Source organism: Copadichromis virginalis, linkage group LG9 (genome assembly GCF_057382275.1).
Source record: "Copadichromis virginalis isolate Kocher_CV1m ecotype Utaka linkage group LG9, C_Virginalis_male_GT1.1, whole genome shotgun sequence".
Lineage (NCBI taxonomy): Eukaryota > Metazoa > Chordata > Actinopteri > Cichliformes > Cichlidae > Copadichromis > Copadichromis virginalis.
In genome coordinates, this window is record NC_140626.1 from 35472442 (window position 1) to 35490967 (window position 18526).

The following is an 18526-nucleotide window of genomic DNA, read 5'->3' on the forward strand; positions in this document are numbered from 1 at the left end:
TTAATAAACTCGGCCGTCTGCTCCTTGCTATCTAAAATATAACAGGACACTGGAGTAAACTCTCGACCATCTGTTTAATCAGTTTTCTGTTTGACGTTTATTCAGCTGTGTGAAAACCAAGGAGGAACCCACCCGGGGGATTAATAAAGTTTTATCTAATCTAATCTAATAATGTTAATCTCAGCCAAACCGATTTACTCATAAACAAATAAAACACTGAAAAAAAGCCAAACAATAACATTTTAGGTTCTCTAAGTGACTTATATATTACGTTTAACCCGAGCAGCGAAAGACCGAGGTGATCTGAAAATGATGTGCTGGGAGTTTGCTGTTCTCGGCGGCTTCAGTGACCCTCGAGCTCCCGGCGAGCTGTCGAGCTGGTGGGCAGCAGAAGTCTCTGAAAACATCGAAGCACTTTTGCAAATATGCGATATCTTGATAAACCGAGCAGATATTAAAAGTTTACACAGCTACATTCTCGCCTGAAAATATGTTAAAAGTTTATTTTGTGACCCAGAGAGAGTAGTAACAGTAATATTAAAACTTAGTAGCGGCCGCCATTGCCAGAAACTGGAGTTTGGCTGGGCTGCGCTATGAATTCTGGGATATGGTGGGCCACAAAGGACACACCCGACCCGTCCTTCAAATTCGGGGAAAAGCAGGACGCATTTGTCGGCTGCATTCGGAGGAGTCTACGAATTTGGACAGCCTTCGGCGCGTCACTGTGATGTAATCGTTCTACAAATGCGTCCTCGGGAGGATGCAGCCCATGAATTTGGACACGCCCATTAACTGTTTGAAGCAGAGCGCGCTCACACGTACGCCTCTCCCCTCTCAGGTGTTTCCTGCCACTGTGGCGCCTTCCAGGTGGATGAATCAGCAGGGGGCGCTCTGCTGCAGCTCTGCAGGAGTCGGGCATCACGCTGCGGCACCGACCGCCCCGCCCTGCTACCCAGCGTGCCTCTGTTCTCCGAGCACTCTGTTCTGCCTCCCCCGACTCCTGCGGACGTCTCGGCTGCTCCTCCTGGACTCATCGCTCCCCTGAGCCCGGGGCTGGCCGAAGAGGAGGAGCAGGAAGAGGAGCAGGAGGTGCACGTACCTGAGGGTAGGTTTTGTAAGTGTCAGGTTAAATGAGATGTTTGAAGATCGAGTCCACTCAGAGCAGGAAGCCTTTAATCTGCTCATGTGTTCTTGACCTCCCAACCTTTCATCCTTCAGCCTCCTCTCACAGGAGATTGACTCTCTGCATCAGTCAGTATCTGGGTTATTGATTAGTGATCGGTTCTTTGTATTAATCAGTATTTGAACATTAACTTCCTTTACTCTTCTCCTGCAGAGGAGAGACTCTGCTCTGAGAATGTGGCATTTAAAGAAAAGAAGAAGATGGTGGGGGGGAGGTGGCCTGATGGTGGTGAAAGACAAAAGTCATCACTGGCTGACAAATCGACCAATCACATCGCAGGAAATGCGGCCGGGAAGAGGAGGAGACTAAAGATTAAGCTTCTGAAGAAGGATGAGGAGTCCCACACCAGCAAGCGAGGAGAGGAACAAACAACCAGGATCCAGGAGAGGAAGGAGAACGAGGGGCAGGAGGAGAGAGGAGGGGAGGAGACCATGAAAGAAAGGGGAGGAGTCAAATCTGTCATAATAAAGACTGAGGAGGGTCGGAGACCGAGGAGGATGGTTGGCCCGACAGTCAGATACCTGCTGGAGTCTGAGCAGCAGTCACATGGGCCAACAGCAGCCAATCACAGCAGAGCGAGCAGAGATGTGCGGAGGAGAAAGATGGGGAGGCCGAGGAAGGAGCAGAAGGAGCTGGATGACAGCAGCACGGTGGAGTCCTCAACAGACGGAGGAGCAGAGAGATGGTGGAAGCTCTGCCAGGTCAGTCCTTCACTTGAACGTCACATCACCTTTGTTTCTCTGACCTTTGACCTTCGACTTTACCTGTCTCCAGGTGTGTGGTCTGAACGTCACCAGCCAGGCGTCTCTGGATCTCCACCTTTCCGTCCACAGACCGGCTTCTAGCTGCGCACAAGCTGCTGCTGACCAACAGCAAGAACAAACCAATCACGCGCAGGGTGATGCAGAGGAGAGGGAGGAGCCTCAGAGGCAGAGGAGGACAGTCTGCCAACCAATCAGGTACCTACTGGAGTCGGAGGAAGTGTCACATGGTTCTGGAACAGCCAATCAGACCAATCAGGAGGCAGCTACCAAACCCACAAGAAGGAGAGGAACATCAAAAGATGCTGTTGGGGGCGGGGCTTCAGAGGTGATTGACAGGCCTGAGACTAATGCTAAAGACACAGGTCACATGGTCACAACAGGAGGAAGAGAGGAAGGAGAGGAGGAGCCTCACAGGACAAAGAGGACGATGGTTGGCCGACCAATGAGGTACCTGCTGGAGTCAGAGGAAACAGGTGGTGTCAGAACCTCCAATCACGATGCAGAAAACAAACCCACACAGCGCAGGCGAAGACCAAAAAATGTTTTTGATTTCAGTGAGGCTGGGGGCAGGGCTTCAAAGATGACTGACTGTTCTGATACTGAAGATAAAGTAACGGATCACATGGTGTCAACGGGAGGAAGAAAGGAAGGGGAGGAGCCTCAAAGGCCCAGGAAGCTCCTCCTCACAGCACCCACCGAGGCTCCTTATTGGTCAAGAGACATAAACCGTGCGAGAACACGTCCCAGCTGGTTGGTCGACTACTGGACCCTGAACAGGAGTGGGAATGGAAGGAGGGGGACAAAGAGGAGCAGAGTGGAGGAGGACGACGAAGAAAGGGAGGCGCAACAAGTCTGTGTGGAGAAGGAGGAGGAGCCTCAAAGGCCGAGGAGGACGATGGTTGGCCCACCAATCAGGTACCTGCTGGAGTCAGAGGAGACAACACGGGGTTCTGGAACAGCCAATCAGACCAATCAGAAGGCAGCTAACAAACACACAAGGAGGAGAGGAAGATCAAAAGATTCTGTTGGAGGCGGGGCTTCAAAGATGACTGACTGTTCTGACATTGGAGATAAAGACACAGGTCACATGGTCTCAACGGGAGGAAGAAAGGAAGAGGAGGAGCTTCAGAGACCAGGAAAGACGGTTAGTCCACCAATCAGATGCCTTCTAGAGTCAGAGGTGATAACAGATATTTTACAATCATCCAATCAGGATGCAGAACACAAGCCCATGTCTTCTGACCTTTACTTGAACTTTACCTGTTACTACAGCCTCTTTTTCTACCTACTCGGATCGACTTGCCGCGGTTTTCAGGTTTCCTATTAGTTCGTAGTTCCTGGTACCAGGTGATGTTCGGCCGGCGTTCCAGGAAATTCGAGCAAATATGAAAATGTGCCCCTGATTGGCCAGTCAGTGGCTTCCCTCGATGAGTCGTGATGGCGTCTCATTCACAAAAATGAAAAGCGCCATTTTTGAAGTTGGGTAGCGACAGAAATGGCTACAAAAGCAATGCCGTGTTCCCGAGTCTGACGCCACAGACCAAGCAGCGGGTCCATCGCGCCTCGACGTCCACCTTTATTGGTGTTGCACATTAATTGCTATAACAATGACCACGTACATTAAGTACTTACCAGATTGTAGTGGAAAACCAGTCATGGCGAGTGGTTCCGAGTAGGTAACCATGGAAATTAGGGCTGGGTATCGTCACTGATCTCTAGAATCGATTCGATTTCGATTCATGAGGTCCCGAATCAATTCGATCCACAATTCGATTCGATTTGAATCGGGTAAATTTAGCCTGAGACAGTCAGAAATATTATAATTCAGGTCATGCATCAGTACATTTCCATATTTTTATATCTATAAAAAGAAAGCTGATACTTGCGGGACTTTATCAAAGGTGTGAGCATCACAGCAGAGGGCTTTGTGTCAAAGTAACTGAGGATAAAACACAGAAAAACATGAAGGCGACTTTCCTGGCCTGGATTTTAACAGATGACCTTAAAAATATTCTGCAGTAGATCAAAAACGAAAGAAAACCATGAATCAACACATGAACATGACCTGATGCTGCTGAAGTGAAGCAGAGCAAAGTTTACAGAGGTTTGATTACAGGCACAGCTGAGAGTTTTGCAATTTGCATCATTTTAAAAAGTTTAAATTTGCTCAGTATTGAACAGCAGAAATGAGGCTTTCTTCTCAGAAGTAAGTAAAAGGACAAAAACAGCGGCCAACAGCCTGTAAACAACGGTAGAGTTGTGCGTAACAAGCAAGCGAATAATGCAGAAAACAGATTTTTAGACGGGAAACTGTTCTTGAAGTACAGAGAGAGAGAGCTGTGCATGAAGTGTGATTTTTATCGTGGTGGAAGCAAAACAGCAAAAATCAGAGTGAATTCTTTGTGTTTTGTGTTTCCATCTTTGTACAGAATCCTGCTCTCATTTAACCTGAGATTCTGGCATTCCGGGCAAAATAAATTTATCCAAGCTAGAATCGATTTTAAACGATAAATTGATAATCAAAGCCCACCCCTAATGGATGGGCTTCTTCTTTCCCGACTTTTAACCAGACTTTTCTGCCCCTTTTGTCTTTAGTTAGCTGTAATTAACCCAACGCTCACCTGACCTTTGTCTGACCTTTCCCCCCTGCAGGCGTCTGCCCTCCACCCGTCCGTCCACAGACCAAAGCAACCTTTCGGCTGTCACCTCTGCAACAGGAAGTTCAGCTGTGCCAGCGGGCTGTTCCTGCACCAATGCGATCAGCACCACAGCAATATAGGTGGTCTCTACAGCAACGGATGTGGGGCGGCCCTGAGCAACGCCCAAGCTCCTAAAAACAAACCACAAAAACAGACCACCCAGGATGACAAGGAGGAGGAGCCTCAGAGGCCCAGGAAGCCCCTCCTCACAGCACCCACCAAGGCTCCTTTTTGGTCAAGAGGCATAAACCGTGCGAGAACACGTCCCAGCTGGTTGGTCAACTACTGGACCCTGAACAGGAGTGGGAATGGATGGAGGGGGACAAAGAGGAGCAGAGCGGAGGAGGAAGAAAAAGAAGAAAGGGAGGTGCAACAAGTCTGTGTGGAGAAGGAGGAGGAGCCTCAAAGGCCGAGGAGGACGATGGTTGGCCCACCAATCAGGTACCTGCTGGAGTCAGAGGAGACAACACGGGGTTCTGGAACAGCCAATCAGACCAATCAGAAGGCAGCTAACAAACACACAAGGAGGAGAGGAAGATCAAAAGACTCTGTTGGAGGCGGGGCTTCAAAGATGACTGACTGTTCTGACATTGGAGATAAAGACACAGGTCACATGGTCTCAACGGGAGGAAGACAGGAAGAGGAGGAGCCTCAGAGACCAGGAAAGATGGTCAGTCCACCAATCAGATGCCTTCTAGAGTTGGAGGAAACGTCACATGATTCTGGAACAGCCAATCACACTGATCAGGAGGCAGTTACCAAGCTCACAAGAAGGAGAGAAAGATCAGATGCTGTTGGCCTCTGTGAGCCTGGGGGCGGGGCTTCAGAGATGATTGACAGGCTTGACGCTAAAGTTAAAGACATAAGTCACGTGGTTGAAAAGGGCAGAAGAAAGGGAGATGAGAAGAAGGAGGAGCCTCAGAGGCTGAGAAGGACGATGGTCGGCCCACCAATCAGGTACCTGCTGGAGTCAGAGGAGCTGTCACGGGGTCAAAGAACAGCCAATCAGGACACAGAAAACAAACCCACACACAGCAGACGGAGCCCAAAAAAGGTTGGTAGCCACAGTTAACTGATCAATCAGGAGGCAGCTAACAGCACCTGCCATTAAGTTCTTAGGTCGACCATATTAAAGATTGAACCCATCTCTAATGATCGGCTATGTACCACAGGCCTTCAAGCTGGCTGTAGTTAAACCTTTACTCAAAAATCATCTGTAGACCCAGCAGTCTTAGCTAATTATTGGCCAATCTCCAACCTTCCTTTATATCAAACATCCTTGAAAGAGTAGTTGTCAAACAGCTAACAGATCATCTTAGACTTTTAGAGACTTTCTATTGTCATTGTGCAGTTTCTTGCACAGCGAAATTGGGTAGCTGGATCACAAAGGTGCTAAAGTAAAAAGAAGAGAAACCAATATACAACGAAGGCGGAAAATAAATAAATAATTAAATCAATAGCTGGGATAGGCTCCAGCGCCCCCCGCGACCCTGAAAAGGATAAGCGGAAGCGAATGGATGGATGGATGGATGGATGGATGGATGGATGGATAAATCAATAGAATAAAATAAAAAACAGTGTATATGTATACATATGTGAGTGGAACTATATACATGGTGTATGTGGAGGAAACATTGAAACAGACTGGGACCAAAATAATTGCACAGAACATGGAAAGACTGAGATATTGCACATAGATGATCAACAGCAGTGTCAGGGTGGATGTGTTGGGGAAGTCTTTACACACTAGTTTGCATTAAGAGTTCTGACAGCCCACGGGAAGAAGCTGTTCTTTAGTCTGTTGGTTTTGCACCTGATGGATCTGAGCCTTTTTCCAGAGGGCAGGATGTTGAAGAGGTGGTGGTTAGGATGGAGGTGGTCCTTTATAATTGCCCTGGCTCTGGAGAGACATCTTGAGCTGGCAATTAAGTCCAGGGAGTTCTGATGACCCTCTGTAGTCTCTTCTTGTCAGCTGTTGTGCAACCAGCGTACCACACAGGGATGGCGTGCACCAGCACACTCTCGATAGTGGCACGGTAGAAGGACCTCTGCAGAGGAGTGGCTTATTTGAAGAGTTTCAGTCAGGTTTCAGAGCTCATCACAGCACAGAAACAGCTTTAGTGAAGGTTACAAATGATCTTCTGTGGCCTCTGACAGTGGACTCATCTCTGTGCTTGTCCTGCTAGACCTCAGTGCAGCGTTCGATACTGTCGACCATAATATCCTATTAGAGCGATTAGAACATGCTGTAGGTATTACAGGTACTGCACTGCAGTGGTTTGTATCATATCTATCTAATAGGCTCCAGTTTGTGCATGTAAATGGAGAGTCCTCTTCACACACTGAGGTTAATTATGGAGTTCCACAGGGTTCAGTGCTAGGACCAATTCTGTTTACATTATACATGCTTCCCTTAGGCAGCATCATCAGAAGACATAGCATACATTTACACTGCTATGCAGATGACACCCAGCTCTATCTGTCCATGAAGCCAGATAACACACACCAATGAGTTAAACTGCAGGAATGTCTTAAAGACATAAAGACCTGGATGGCCGCTAACTTTCTGCTTCTTAATTCAGATCAAACTGAGGTTATTGTACTCGGCCCTGAAAAGCTTAGAAATATGGTATCTAACCAGATCCTTACTCTGGATGGCATTACCTTGGCCTCCAGTAACACTGTGAGGAACCTTGGAGTCATTTTTGACCAGGACATGTCCTTCAATGCACATATTAAACAAATATGTAAGACTGCGTTCTTCCATTTGTGCAACATCTCTAAAGTTAGAAATATCCTGTCTCAGAGTGACGCTGAAAAACTAGTTCATGCATTTATTACTTCCAGGCTGGACGACTGTAATTCATTATTATCAGGAAGTCTAAAAACTCCCTGAAAGCCTTCAGTTAATCGTGACCTTTCTCCTCTGCAGACGTCTGTCTTCCACAGACCGAAGCGCCCGTTCGGCTGTCACATCTGCAACAGGAAGTTCAGCCGTGCCAGCAGACTGTTCCTGCATCATTGCAATCAGCACCGCAGCATCATAGACAGTTCCCAAGGCAACAGAGTTGGGATGGCCATGAGCAGTGCTCGAGCTTCTGATGGCAAATGGAAAGAAGGAACCCAGGGTAAGAACGAGAATGGGGAGGAGCCTCAGCGGCAGCGAAGGAGGAGAGTTGGCCCACCAATCAGATACCTACTGGAGTCAGAGGAGTTGTCACATGGTCTTAGAAAAGCCCATCAGAGTGCAGCAACCAAACCCACACAAAGGAGAGGAAGAATGAAGGCTGGTGGTCTCACTAAGGCTGGGGGCGGGGCTTCACAGATGATTGATAGGTTTGAGGCTACCTTTGCCACAGACAGACAGACAGGTGTGCACAGGCAGACTTACCTGGTTCACAGAGACTTGCAGGATTGTCAGGTGACCATCTCCCCCTGCTCTGTCACAATGCAGCGCCTCCTCTGATTGGCTGATTACGTTCTTGTTAAACATGTTTGTTTTAATTTTTTCTATGAAGTCTGGTTTCAGTGATTTTAGGTGTGTGTGTGTGTGTGTGTCACACTGTTTTTGAACAATAAAATGAAATAATGTCCTGCTCCTTTTTTCTGTCCTGCTGTTCATGGTTTCTAATGAGGTCAAAGGTCAGGCTGCACCGCCCATGGAACTGCATGATGTCAGAGAGGGGATATCCTTATATGGTCGCGTCAGGCTCTGAGTAATCTAAATCAATGTGGGCCATGACCCCCTGGTGGACGTCACAGGTACTGCAGGTGAGCCTGGAGCCATCACTGCGTAGTACAAATATCACAAATGCTACAATCAAACCGAAGTATTCGAGTGTATTTAGCAGTAGTTCCAGTCCTGACAGAGAAAGTCCTCCCTGCAGAGTCCTCCATCATCATCATCGTCACTGTGTGATGAGTTTAAATAAGAATCAGTTTTCAGATTATATAGCTTAAAGTGTCACCATGACGACCAATCCTCATCCTCGCACTCAGGACCACTGGAGGACACCAGACTGCAGGACAGGTGTGGTGCAGGTAAACTCGGCCTCACTGAGAAAAACACAAGAACAGAGCTGTTTATCATCTAACACAGCACATAACAGGCAAGGCACGATTGTCCAATCAGCAGCCTCCCTGGTAACACCTTTGTGTCTGTGATTATAAACTAGACTGATGCTGCTGTTCAGGAGTCTCCTCCACTTTCACTGCTAGCTCGCCTCATCTGTTAGTGTCACTGACCTCTGACTGCCCGCCTCAGTAACGTGACCTCTGACCTCTCGTCTTCCTCACTAGTTCAGCCCCATTTGGCGCCTCAGTGATCACTCACATGCTGCCGTTAGCTTCACACAGGTGAAGCACACCTTCAGTTTGTGACGGGCAGCCAATTAGACAGACGCTGGCTCAAAGGGGGAGGGGCTGCACATCTTGTTAAAGTCAGAGGGCTGCAGCTCGAGTCATTCTGCTGCGCAGTGTTATAAACATTACGGTAATGCTCCAGCTGTGGTCTTTATGGGAGAAGGGTCTGGCTGCAGCCACTGGGAGCGCCATATTGGGACCTCCACAGTAGCCGTAAAACACGTGACCTCCACAGTAGCACTGCACGGATCATCGACTGTGGAAACCTTGCAAGTGGATCATAAAGGTTGGCACAGAGTCTTTCATGTATAAATTTGCCGTTAATAATTATATAATTTTAGAAATCATCTAGTTTGCTTACACTGATTATGTTGGCACTTTGTTAGCGTTACAACAACGGTCAGACCCCCGAGGTATCTAAACTTTAGTAAGACTGCACTTTTGACACCTCTGGTTAGCATTTAGTGGTCAGTTTCAAACGTATTTGATTTTTGCTTCTTATTGAACTACTTTTCACGATCTGTAACATCAATGCACATTGTTCCATTTACTGCGTATTGCACTTTGTTCACATCTTTCATTCCACCTGCATCAACGCTGTAAAGTTTGTCACAAAGAGATTTATACATTTATAAATACTACTATTCTCTATTCCATTCTGTTCTGCTTTTTTATTGCCCAGATTTTTGTTAGCGTTTGTTAAATTGTCTGTTATATGTCAATAGATATGTATGTCACAAATAAAAGTGTCTGGTAAATTATGTTTTTGTAAAGAATTTTCTCCCCAAATCTCTAACATGCTAACTGTAACATGTTATTTCTGCTAAAACCTGAACTTAAAGGTGTATATGGTGTTTATCTGTTTCTCTCTGTTTTAGATGCACATATCAAATTGGAATTCTGCCTCCAAGCCAGAATTGCAGGAGTGCACCACGTGTTGGCTGTTTCACTGCCCTCTGTGCCCCACTCTCAGCCCTACTGTCAGGGCAAAGATTGAGGAGCAAATAAATGGACACATTAAAAATGCTTTGCCTTTCAAAGGTATGTTGGTATTAAATAAACCTCATAGTTAAAGTTATAAATATGCACTTCTTTTCAGCACCTCTGCAGTGTCTTTGTTGACTTAAAAGCTGCTTTTCACATTGTACAGTTCAGTGCATTCATCAGCTAGAAAAAAGTGTTTTCATTAAATATTTTTTCCTGTTCACCACATTTCCTGACAGCTCTTGTGATCCACAACATTTTGCTTTCATTATTGAGGATGGCTTGGGTATTTTTGTTCATATGTACAATCTGATTGTTAGATAAACTGATTGCATTCTGTACAACTGCATTTAAATTACATATTGTTTTTTTTTTTTTTTCTCTCTTACAGACAAAATGATATGCCGGTGCACTTTCACTGCCCTGTCTGCAACATGACAGTCATACAGCGTGGGGATATGGCAAGGCAATTATTGTCATGTCAGCATTCAGGACTGCTCCCCACTAAACTCTCCGTGGAGCCCCGCCTCCCTCCCGCTGCACTCTCCGTGGAGCCCCGCCCCTCTCCCGCTGCACTGTCCGTGGAGCCCCGCCTCTCTCCCACTCAACTCTCCGTGGAGCCCCATCTCCCTCTCGATGTCTCGTCTCCAGCATCTAAACCATTTCCTGAATCTTCAGTAGAACATTCATGTGCTCGTCCCTCTGTGCTAAATGAAACTGCGGCTTGTGGAAAGTCCATGAAAATGAAACGCCCTCACTCTGGTCTTACTCTTCTTACAAAAAAACTTCAAGACTCACATGATGAGGAGGCATTCAAACAGGTCAACAGATGTTTGCCTGGCCTGTCATCTGCAGTGTTTGTGTAGAGGGACTTCCTCCTCTTTGTTTCTCAGTTTGCAGAGGACATGGAGCTCTTTTTAAAAGCATGTGCTGACGAGCAGAGACTACAGGTCAATGTGATGTTTGACACTTGATGGACAGATGAAGGCACTGGCTGTTTGTTTGTGGTTTTTATGTGCTGTTTGTTTTTCAGTGTACAGAATTCCAGTTAAGCTTATTATAAAATGTTGTTCACTTGTTTCCATACTCATAGTAAAAATTTTAGTGTAAATGTAACAGCATTGTTTATACTTGTAACTTCAAAGTAAAAAGGTTACAGTTGCTATTAACATTTATGTTTTATCCTGTAATCAATAATATTTTTATACATTTTACGTATAACCCTCTGGGCTCTGTGCTGACTACTACACTGCAGTGGACCAAAAGAATGACACAGGTTTGATCTTAAGGGTCTAATAGTTGTGTGTTGTGCATGACATTGCAACGCAAACATGTATTTGCAAGACAGACTGGAATAAATTATGACGCATCAAATATTACACAGGCTGCAGGGAATTTTTGTTGATACAGACTGTTGAGCTTTGAGTGTCACAGTCAAACTTTGCTTTGAAGCACCTGCTAAAAACACTTTGACTCTTGTAGAGTAAAATATGATTATAGTAAAAAAATCAAAGCTGCAGCACATACAGCAACAAAAACTGTTAGTAAATGTGTCCTGGAGTTTATGCAGGTGCAGAAAGTGCTGCTGCTGTAAGTCAGCCTAACAGCTTCTAGATCACTTATTTTTCTGGAAAGATGGTAAGAAGGGCATCACTGCTCATCTCTACAATCTCCCAGATCTTGGAATACAAGCCTTTGTCCCATGAAAATCACTTCACAGTAGTAGGAGACCTCTAAACCTACAAATGAAGAGTGATCCTGGAAGAAAAAGGGCCCACACTATAGTGACCTCAACAATTGCAAGACAGCTTTGTCCCCGATGCTTATATGAAAAAAAATAAATAAATACGAAGATTTATGAAACCATTAGGACTTTATTACTGTTTTATCTGAAAAGTTACTGGTAATATATGACCTAACTGGCATTTAAAGTGTAAAAAAAAAAAAAGAATATAGATAAAATTTTGGTTTTTTGAAGAAAAGGACTGGAGCTAATTTAAAGAGTCAAGTCGGTAAAAGTAGATCAACGTTTTAATAAATATACATTTTACAGCATTTTGTAAAAAAAAAAAAACCACACAAAAGTTGCCATTTTTGGCAACGAACAAGGTGAGAGAGTTTTATAGTTTTTGCTCTCCTTGAACAAAAATAATAGTGCTCAATAATGTTGATGTTAATCAATTAAATGTCCCAGACTCTACTATTAATAATATAGTGGTCCCTCGTTTATCGCAGGAGTTACGTTCTAAAAATAACCCGCGGTAGGTGAAATCCGCGAAGTTATATTTACAAAAACTGTGGTATTTTGTAAATATAATAAACGCGAATTCAGCTGTGTAATTTTATTAGCAGTGTCCTCTTGAAATGCGCCAACAACATTGAGAGTAACATCCTCCTCTCTGCCCCTTAATGCTCTCGGGCGCTATGGTAACGCGTAAATAATCCTTTCAAAATAAGACACAACTACAACACGGGAAGACACCCAGGGAAAGCGAGGAAAACCCTGAAAACCATACATTTCACACCCGAGGCTCAACTCTCGCGTTGACAAAACATAACTTTCAATACTTGAAATGTGCAATTCACTTGTATTTTTATTTTTATTCCTATTTATTCTATTTATCCCCTTCGTATATTTTATTTATATTGTCTCTGTATTTATATATATATGTGTGTGTGTATAACTCTGTCGGTGCTGTGCTTTTTTGGAAATCGAATTTCCCAGAGGAACCCACCCGAGGGATTAATAAAGTTCTATCTAATCTAATCTAATCTAATCTAACACATGGACACTTTTGGCCACAAACGAGCTGAAGGGATGGTGATTTTTTTAAATAAACCCAGAGTGTTAAAACACTTAGAACCAAATTTATTTTTCAGCAGCATCAATAGTAACAAAAACACAATTTAGTTTTCCCTGTCAAAGTCGATTTAACTGAAGTTACGTGTTTCCGGCTACTGTGGAGATCACGTGTTTCCGGTTGCTGTGGCGGTCGCAATATGGCGGAAACCGGAAGTCAGTTCAAAACAGCCGTGGCGGGTCCCGAAGGAGAAGGAGCTCTGCTGAGATGAGCGAGAGCGGCGCTCAGGTGAGAAACCGAAGCCCGTGTTTGCCTGTGTGTCACGTGACCGCGCTGTTAGCGAGATGAGAGCGCTGTTAGCACCGCGTGACGGTAACTGTCAGAGGGTGTGTGTCTGCTTACAAGCGATGTAGGAAGAAAACAGACAGTTACCTGTTCGAGTTTGGTACAGGTGTGTTGCTGTGACCTTCACTGAGCAGAGCTCTGCACAGCTGGAGATGCTGCCGGAAACTCAAAACACGTGTTTAGTTTGTAGTGTGGTACAGTCTACGTGCTGCAGCAGTGTGTAATGATCTGTACAGTGTATATCCTGGAGCAGTGTGTCATATGGCAGAGTGTATATCCTGGAGCAGAGTGTAATATGGCAGAGTGTATATCCTGGAGCAGAGTGTATATCCTGGAGCAGAGTGTAATATGGCAGAGTGTATATCCTGGAGCAGAGTGTAATATGGCAGAGTGTATATCCTGGAGCAGAGTGTAATATGGCAGAGTGTATATCCTGGAGCAGAGTGTAATATGGCAGAGTGTATATCCTGGAGCAGAGTGTATATCCTGGAGCAGAGTGTAATATGGCAGAGTGTATATCCTGGAGCAGAGTGTAACGGTGTGTGCGTCTTGTCAGCTGTTAGCTCGTCTGGAGGCACGGCGCTGCCTTAAGGATATTGAGCCTCGTCTGTTTCCGGAAGACCGAGGACCCGACCAAGGTGACTGGCCACGCCCACCCACTCACAGCTGACACATGCTGTCAGTCAGGTGACTGTCTCACTGTATGTGTTGTTTCTTGCTCTCAGGTGCGGTGGTGGAGCTGTTTGGGCTGGAGGGCACAGGTGAGTTCACGATGCAGGAAGTGCCTCCACCTTTAACCTGGATGTAAACGTGTGTGTGTGTGTGTGTTGCTCAGGTAAGACGGAGCTGTTGTATCACCTGCTGTGCCGCTGCGTGCTGCCGGAGGCAGCTGGGGGTCTGGAGGTGGATGTGGTGTTTGTGGACACCGACTACAGCCTAGACATGTTACACCTGGTCAGCATCCTGGACAGCAAACTGAGCGCAGGTATATGCACACGCATGCACACACACACACACACACACACACAAACAAACAGGAAGTTACACACTAACCCTTTCTCTCCGGGTCCTTAGCGCTGTTGGCCGGAGCAGACGAGGCGGCGCTGCGCTCATGTCTGTCCCGCCTCCTGTTTGTTCACTGCTACTCCTCCTCACAGCTCCTCCTCACCCTCCACTTCCTGGAGACCACCTTGTCATCACGGCCCGCCCTGGCGCTCATCCTCATAGACAGCATTTCCGCGTTTTATTGGGTGGATCGCTGCGAGGGTGGGGCCAGCTACACCAAACAGGAGGAGAAGCTCAGTAGGTGTGCGGAGCTGCTGGGACGCCTGCTCAGGTGGGTGGAGTTAGACTGATTCAGGCTGCTCGCAGGTCATGCGTTACAGTGCGCTGCGTGACATCACCACCACTCTGAAGGCTTCCGCTGAGCTCTGATACGATCACGGTCATGTGCGCAGCTTTTCTCTTTCAGGTACAAACACATGTGCAGAGTGCCCCCTGGTGGTCAAACTGCAGTGTCAGCACCGTAGGTCAGGGTGTTGGCTGGTCAATCGCTCACGCTCTGACGAGTGTTTGTGTAAAATGTTGGTTTGTTCGTGTTTTGCTGGGTCAAATACCTGAGTGGAGCCTGTGGTGGTTCTGTTCTGGACTGTGGCTCACTAATTTTCTGATTTTTGACTCCTCCTACTCCACAGGGATTACAGAATTACTGTCTTCGCCACCTGTCACGCCATCAGGAGGCCCGGCGTCCCCTCCTCCTCCTCAGACTCCGAGCGGTCGTACCTCTGCCGCTCCTGGCAGAGGCTGGTGACCCACCGGCTGCTGTGCTCCAGGCAGGAGCCAGGAAACAACATGGCTGCCGAAGGAGGACACGACCAGGAGCAGAGGAGACAGCAGATCTTCACCGTCCACTGCACCACCTTCTCTTCGAGGGTCAAGGTCTCCTGGAGCAGCTCCTTCTGTGTGACGGAGGCAGGAGTGGAGTTCCTGTCGGCGTCCGAGGAGAACAAATGTGCTGCACGTCAGTAACTCAGACTCTGGTCCAATCATGGATCAGGGAGATGTCCGTCATCTGGCTGAGGGACCAATCACATTTGAGCCCTTGCCGCAGACACGCCCCTCACAGCACAGACTGTTTACTTCATCTGCGTGTTTTTCTGTGTGATGTGATTCTGTGCTCTGACTGCTGCTCGGCCCACAGTGGAAACAGGAGCAGACTGTAATGAGCTGCACAGGTGGGACTGTACAGGGAAAATGGAGGGGGTGGGGTCAGGATGAGGTCATTGTTAGGGGCCAAAGGGTCAGCATTAGTGTTTGTGTTCAATAAACTGGACATGTATGTTGTGACCTGTGTGTTTGTTTCCACTCAGACCCATCAGCAGATTGTAGATTAATTAATAATAACTGAGGTGGGTGTGGCGTCAGCTCCAGGTGCTGCAGGTATACTGGTACTGTGGGCGGAGCTTATTCTCTCCTGTCTGACATACATAATACATGAAACGACGATCATAACCATCAGTGTTATCCAAGACAGACACGCCCACCACGTCAGCATCCCTGTGATGAGGGTGATGACGTCACTGTCACGGACAGTTTGGCTCTTTTAAACTTTAGTGGCTAATAACCGGAACCTCTTACTGCAGGCGTGGCGCTCTCGGGTCGACACTAACCTGACCCTTGACCCCGACCCTCTGCTCCGTGCTCGGGCACGTGCCTGGCGCGGTCCGGATCCTCGCGCTCCGCTCCGGGACTTCCAGGTCTGCTGACAGAGCCGCTTCACCAGAGCAGTCCTCCAACTGATCCCTCCGCGGGGTCAGACACACTTTTTACACAACACAAACAAATATTCCCGGTGCCCGCGTGGAGGCTTGCACACCGGCACTTTTCACAGGCCGATCCTCGGTACACGCCGCCCGTGTCTGGGTCTGACGGGAGCGTGCGGCCCGGCGAGGCGGGACGTGTTTTGCGGGACCTACTTCCTCTGCTGGCACTGACAGGCGGTGGTTCGGTTGCTCCCAAACATGGCCTCCGTGACGGAGCGACCGCTTCAACTTTAATTTTTCGCCAGTTTTCGGAGTAAAAACCGCGCTTTTCCCTCCGTGCTCCGCCGGGAATGTTCCGCCGGAGACCCGGCCGTGCCAGGCGTGTCAAACGGAGGCTGAGGTTGGCAGAAGTTCGCTGCTGGCTTTGAAGTCGTCGCTCTAAGTTGGCTGAAAGCTGGAGAGGAAAAAGAGAATTGCATCGAATCAGTAAGGACGCTTCTTCCCTATTCTCTCGACACTCCCGCGGCTCGCTAAACGTCCCGCTTCCTGCCGCCCATCCCGACCCGCCACTAGCGCGCCGCGGACCGGGCTGCTAACAGCTAGCCTGCACGCTAACGCTAACAGAGAAGTGATCAGTCAACTGGGCGGTCCGAGCGAGCTAACGGCTAAGCGCTAGCCGCTCCGGGCCGGAGGAAAGCCTTTAAACAGCGAGTTAGAACCACCGAACGGCTCCCGGTACCCTCACCGAGGCCGCACCGAGCGTGTGGGGCTGTGAGCGGGCTCACAGGCGGCAGTACCGGGCTCCACGGCCGCTGTGACAGGCGAGCTTATTAGCATGCTAACCAGCAGGTTACCCACACACAGCCACCCAGCGAGGCTCACCTGAGACCTTAACCTCACCAGACACAACACTGAGCTCACCTGGTGTCCAGCGGCACACCTGGGCAGGTACACGCACAGCAGCTAGAAAAGTGAAAAACACACCAAAATATGCACTAGGTCCGTTTAATCAGCACACTGTAAACACTGTGCACCTGTGCAGGTGAGTACTCTGACCAGCTGACACCAGAGAGCTGCACCTCATCGGTCCCGGGGTATACAGCTGGATTACATTAAGCTGGCACACAGAGCAGAGGGATAATACCTACACAGGCAACAGCAGCGCTCACCTGTACCTGTTCCATCCGAGAGTCAACCCTAATCTGGTTCCAATAATCCCACAGGTGCTGATCGAGTCAATCAGATCATCTGCTGGTTAGTTTTCACTGATTGATTGATCCGTTTGTCTGTAAACAGTCAGAATATGGAGACAGGCGTAGTTTACAGTCTAAGGTGAAGGTGCACTGCAGCTGTTGGTGGCGTGGATCAAAGATGAGACCAGCATCCACAAACACCAGATATTCTCCTTAAACTTCAAACATGCCACATGTCTCTTGCGCTTGATGGTGAATTCACCTGGACATAGATGGTTGCCCGCCCACACAGCTAATCAGCCAGTGGGATTAAAGATGAGCTCGTGTTTTTGTTTACTTCCTGTGCCTGAACTAAACGGCGCCGTAAAGCCATGTTTCCGTGCCGTGTTTGCTGCAGCTCCTCCTCAGCTGCTTTTCTGCCATGTTTGCCGAGCTGAAGGGACCCCGCCGCCCGTCGGACAGGAAGCGTGGACGTTAGAGGTTAATCGTGTTTTAATGTCAGCTGTGATTTTGTGGAGATGATCACTGTGTTTGTTCCTCAGCAGAAGCTCATATGCACTCGCTGTTTAGTTCAGCTCGAGCCAGCTGGGCTCTTCCCACCCCTGATTGGACGTTTGGAGGGCATGTGATCACAGGTCATTGAGCGGAACAGAAGCTCACAGAAATGAAGGTTCAAACCTTTCAGTGAGCACCTGTGCGGCTGTTGGCTTTGAGTCTCTGCAGCTTGCATGCGGCAACGCTAACCGAGGCTGATTTGTCTCCGTGAGGGGGCAGGACCCTGAGGATCAGTAACCTGGGTTCCGGTTGCTGATTGGTTGGTTGCGATGAGGCTGGTCTGGGCCTGCTGTCCTCTGCGTGTCCCCGTTTGTCCTTCCAGGTTTAATAAAGTTCAGGTGACCACGGTAAATAATCCAAATTAGGTCAGTGAGTAAAATAATCCCGGTTATGGTTTGCGCCATCGTTGAGCCGCAGCGGCGTCAGACTGAAACCAGGTCTGGTTAGTGGGGTTTCCTGCAATGAGACAGGGTGGTGCTGGCCTCCACCCGACAGCGGCAGAGCTGAGTGTACCTCCTCAGAATAAAAACATTTTTAATGATCGTCGAGTAAAAACAACAAAATGTCCCACGGGAGCATCTCAGATGGCAGCACCTCTCTCAGGGTCCTTTACCAACGCAGGATGCTGTGACACTGATCAACAGGCAGACAGGGTCAAAGGTCGCTCAGCTTCATGTTGCACGAGTGGCTGGATGAGCTGCTGTGAGGTGGCGGCGGCTTCGTTCTGGTCCAGGCGGGTGCATCAGTTTTTGTTTCTGTTCACGCTCAGAGAGACACAACGTAGTCGCACCTCTGGCAGCTCACAGGAAGTGGTTTATACGGGACCGTGTGGCGCCTGGCAGAGGTTCAGCGCGGCCGGTGTCACTGAGGAAGCTTTT

General features: G+C 47.9%; 3 protein-coding genes across 6 annotated transcripts in view; all 3 read left to right on the forward strand.

The window, feature by feature from the left end:
- LOC146702420 (uncharacterized) overlaps nucleotides 1–8248 on the forward strand; it is a 15151-nt gene extending 6903 nt beyond the window's left edge. Inside the window, exons 3-7 of the mRNA XM_085469048.1 lie at nucleotides 839–1105; nucleotides 1337–1884; nucleotides 1958–3091; nucleotides 4600–5700; nucleotides 7579–8248. Of these exons, the coding sequence (XP_085325174.1) occupies nucleotides 839–1105; nucleotides 1337–1884; nucleotides 1958–3091; nucleotides 4600–5700; nucleotides 7579–8112 (3584 nt within the window). The 3' untranslated portion in view covers nucleotides 8113–8248. The remainder of the gene's footprint in view (nucleotides 1–838; nucleotides 1106–1336; nucleotides 1885–1957; nucleotides 3092–4599; nucleotides 5701–7578) is intronic.
- A 362-nt stretch (nucleotides 8249–8610) lies between these two features.
- xrcc2 (X-ray repair complementing 2) lies at nucleotides 8611–15484 on the forward strand. 2 transcript variants are annotated; one of them, XM_085469130.1, is made up of 6 exons: nucleotides 8611–8687; nucleotides 13695–13776; nucleotides 13864–13899; nucleotides 13974–14123; nucleotides 14213–14474; nucleotides 14833–15484. In XM_085469130.1, the coding sequence occupies exons 1-6, from the start codon at nucleotides 8616–8618 to the stop codon at nucleotides 15164–15166; spliced, it is 936 nt and encodes a 311-aa protein (XP_085325256.1). In that variant the 5' UTR covers nucleotides 8611–8615; the 3' UTR covers nucleotides 15167–15484. The 2 variants fall into 2 exon arrangements, with proteins under 2 accessions (XP_085325256.1, XP_085325257.1); XM_085469131.1 differs by lacking the exon at nucleotides 8611–8687 and adding an exon at nucleotides 11717–13081.
- A 672-nt stretch (nucleotides 15485–16156) lies between these two features.
- kmt2ca (lysine (K)-specific methyltransferase 2Ca) overlaps nucleotides 16157–18526 on the forward strand; it is a 49941-nt gene continuing 47571 nt past the window's right edge. For all 3 annotated transcript variants that reach the window (XM_085469035.1, XM_085469037.1, XM_085469036.1), the window contains exon 1: nucleotides 16157–16386. The gene's annotated coding sequence lies outside the window, so the exon portion shown is untranslated. The remainder of the gene's footprint in view (nucleotides 16387–18526) is intronic.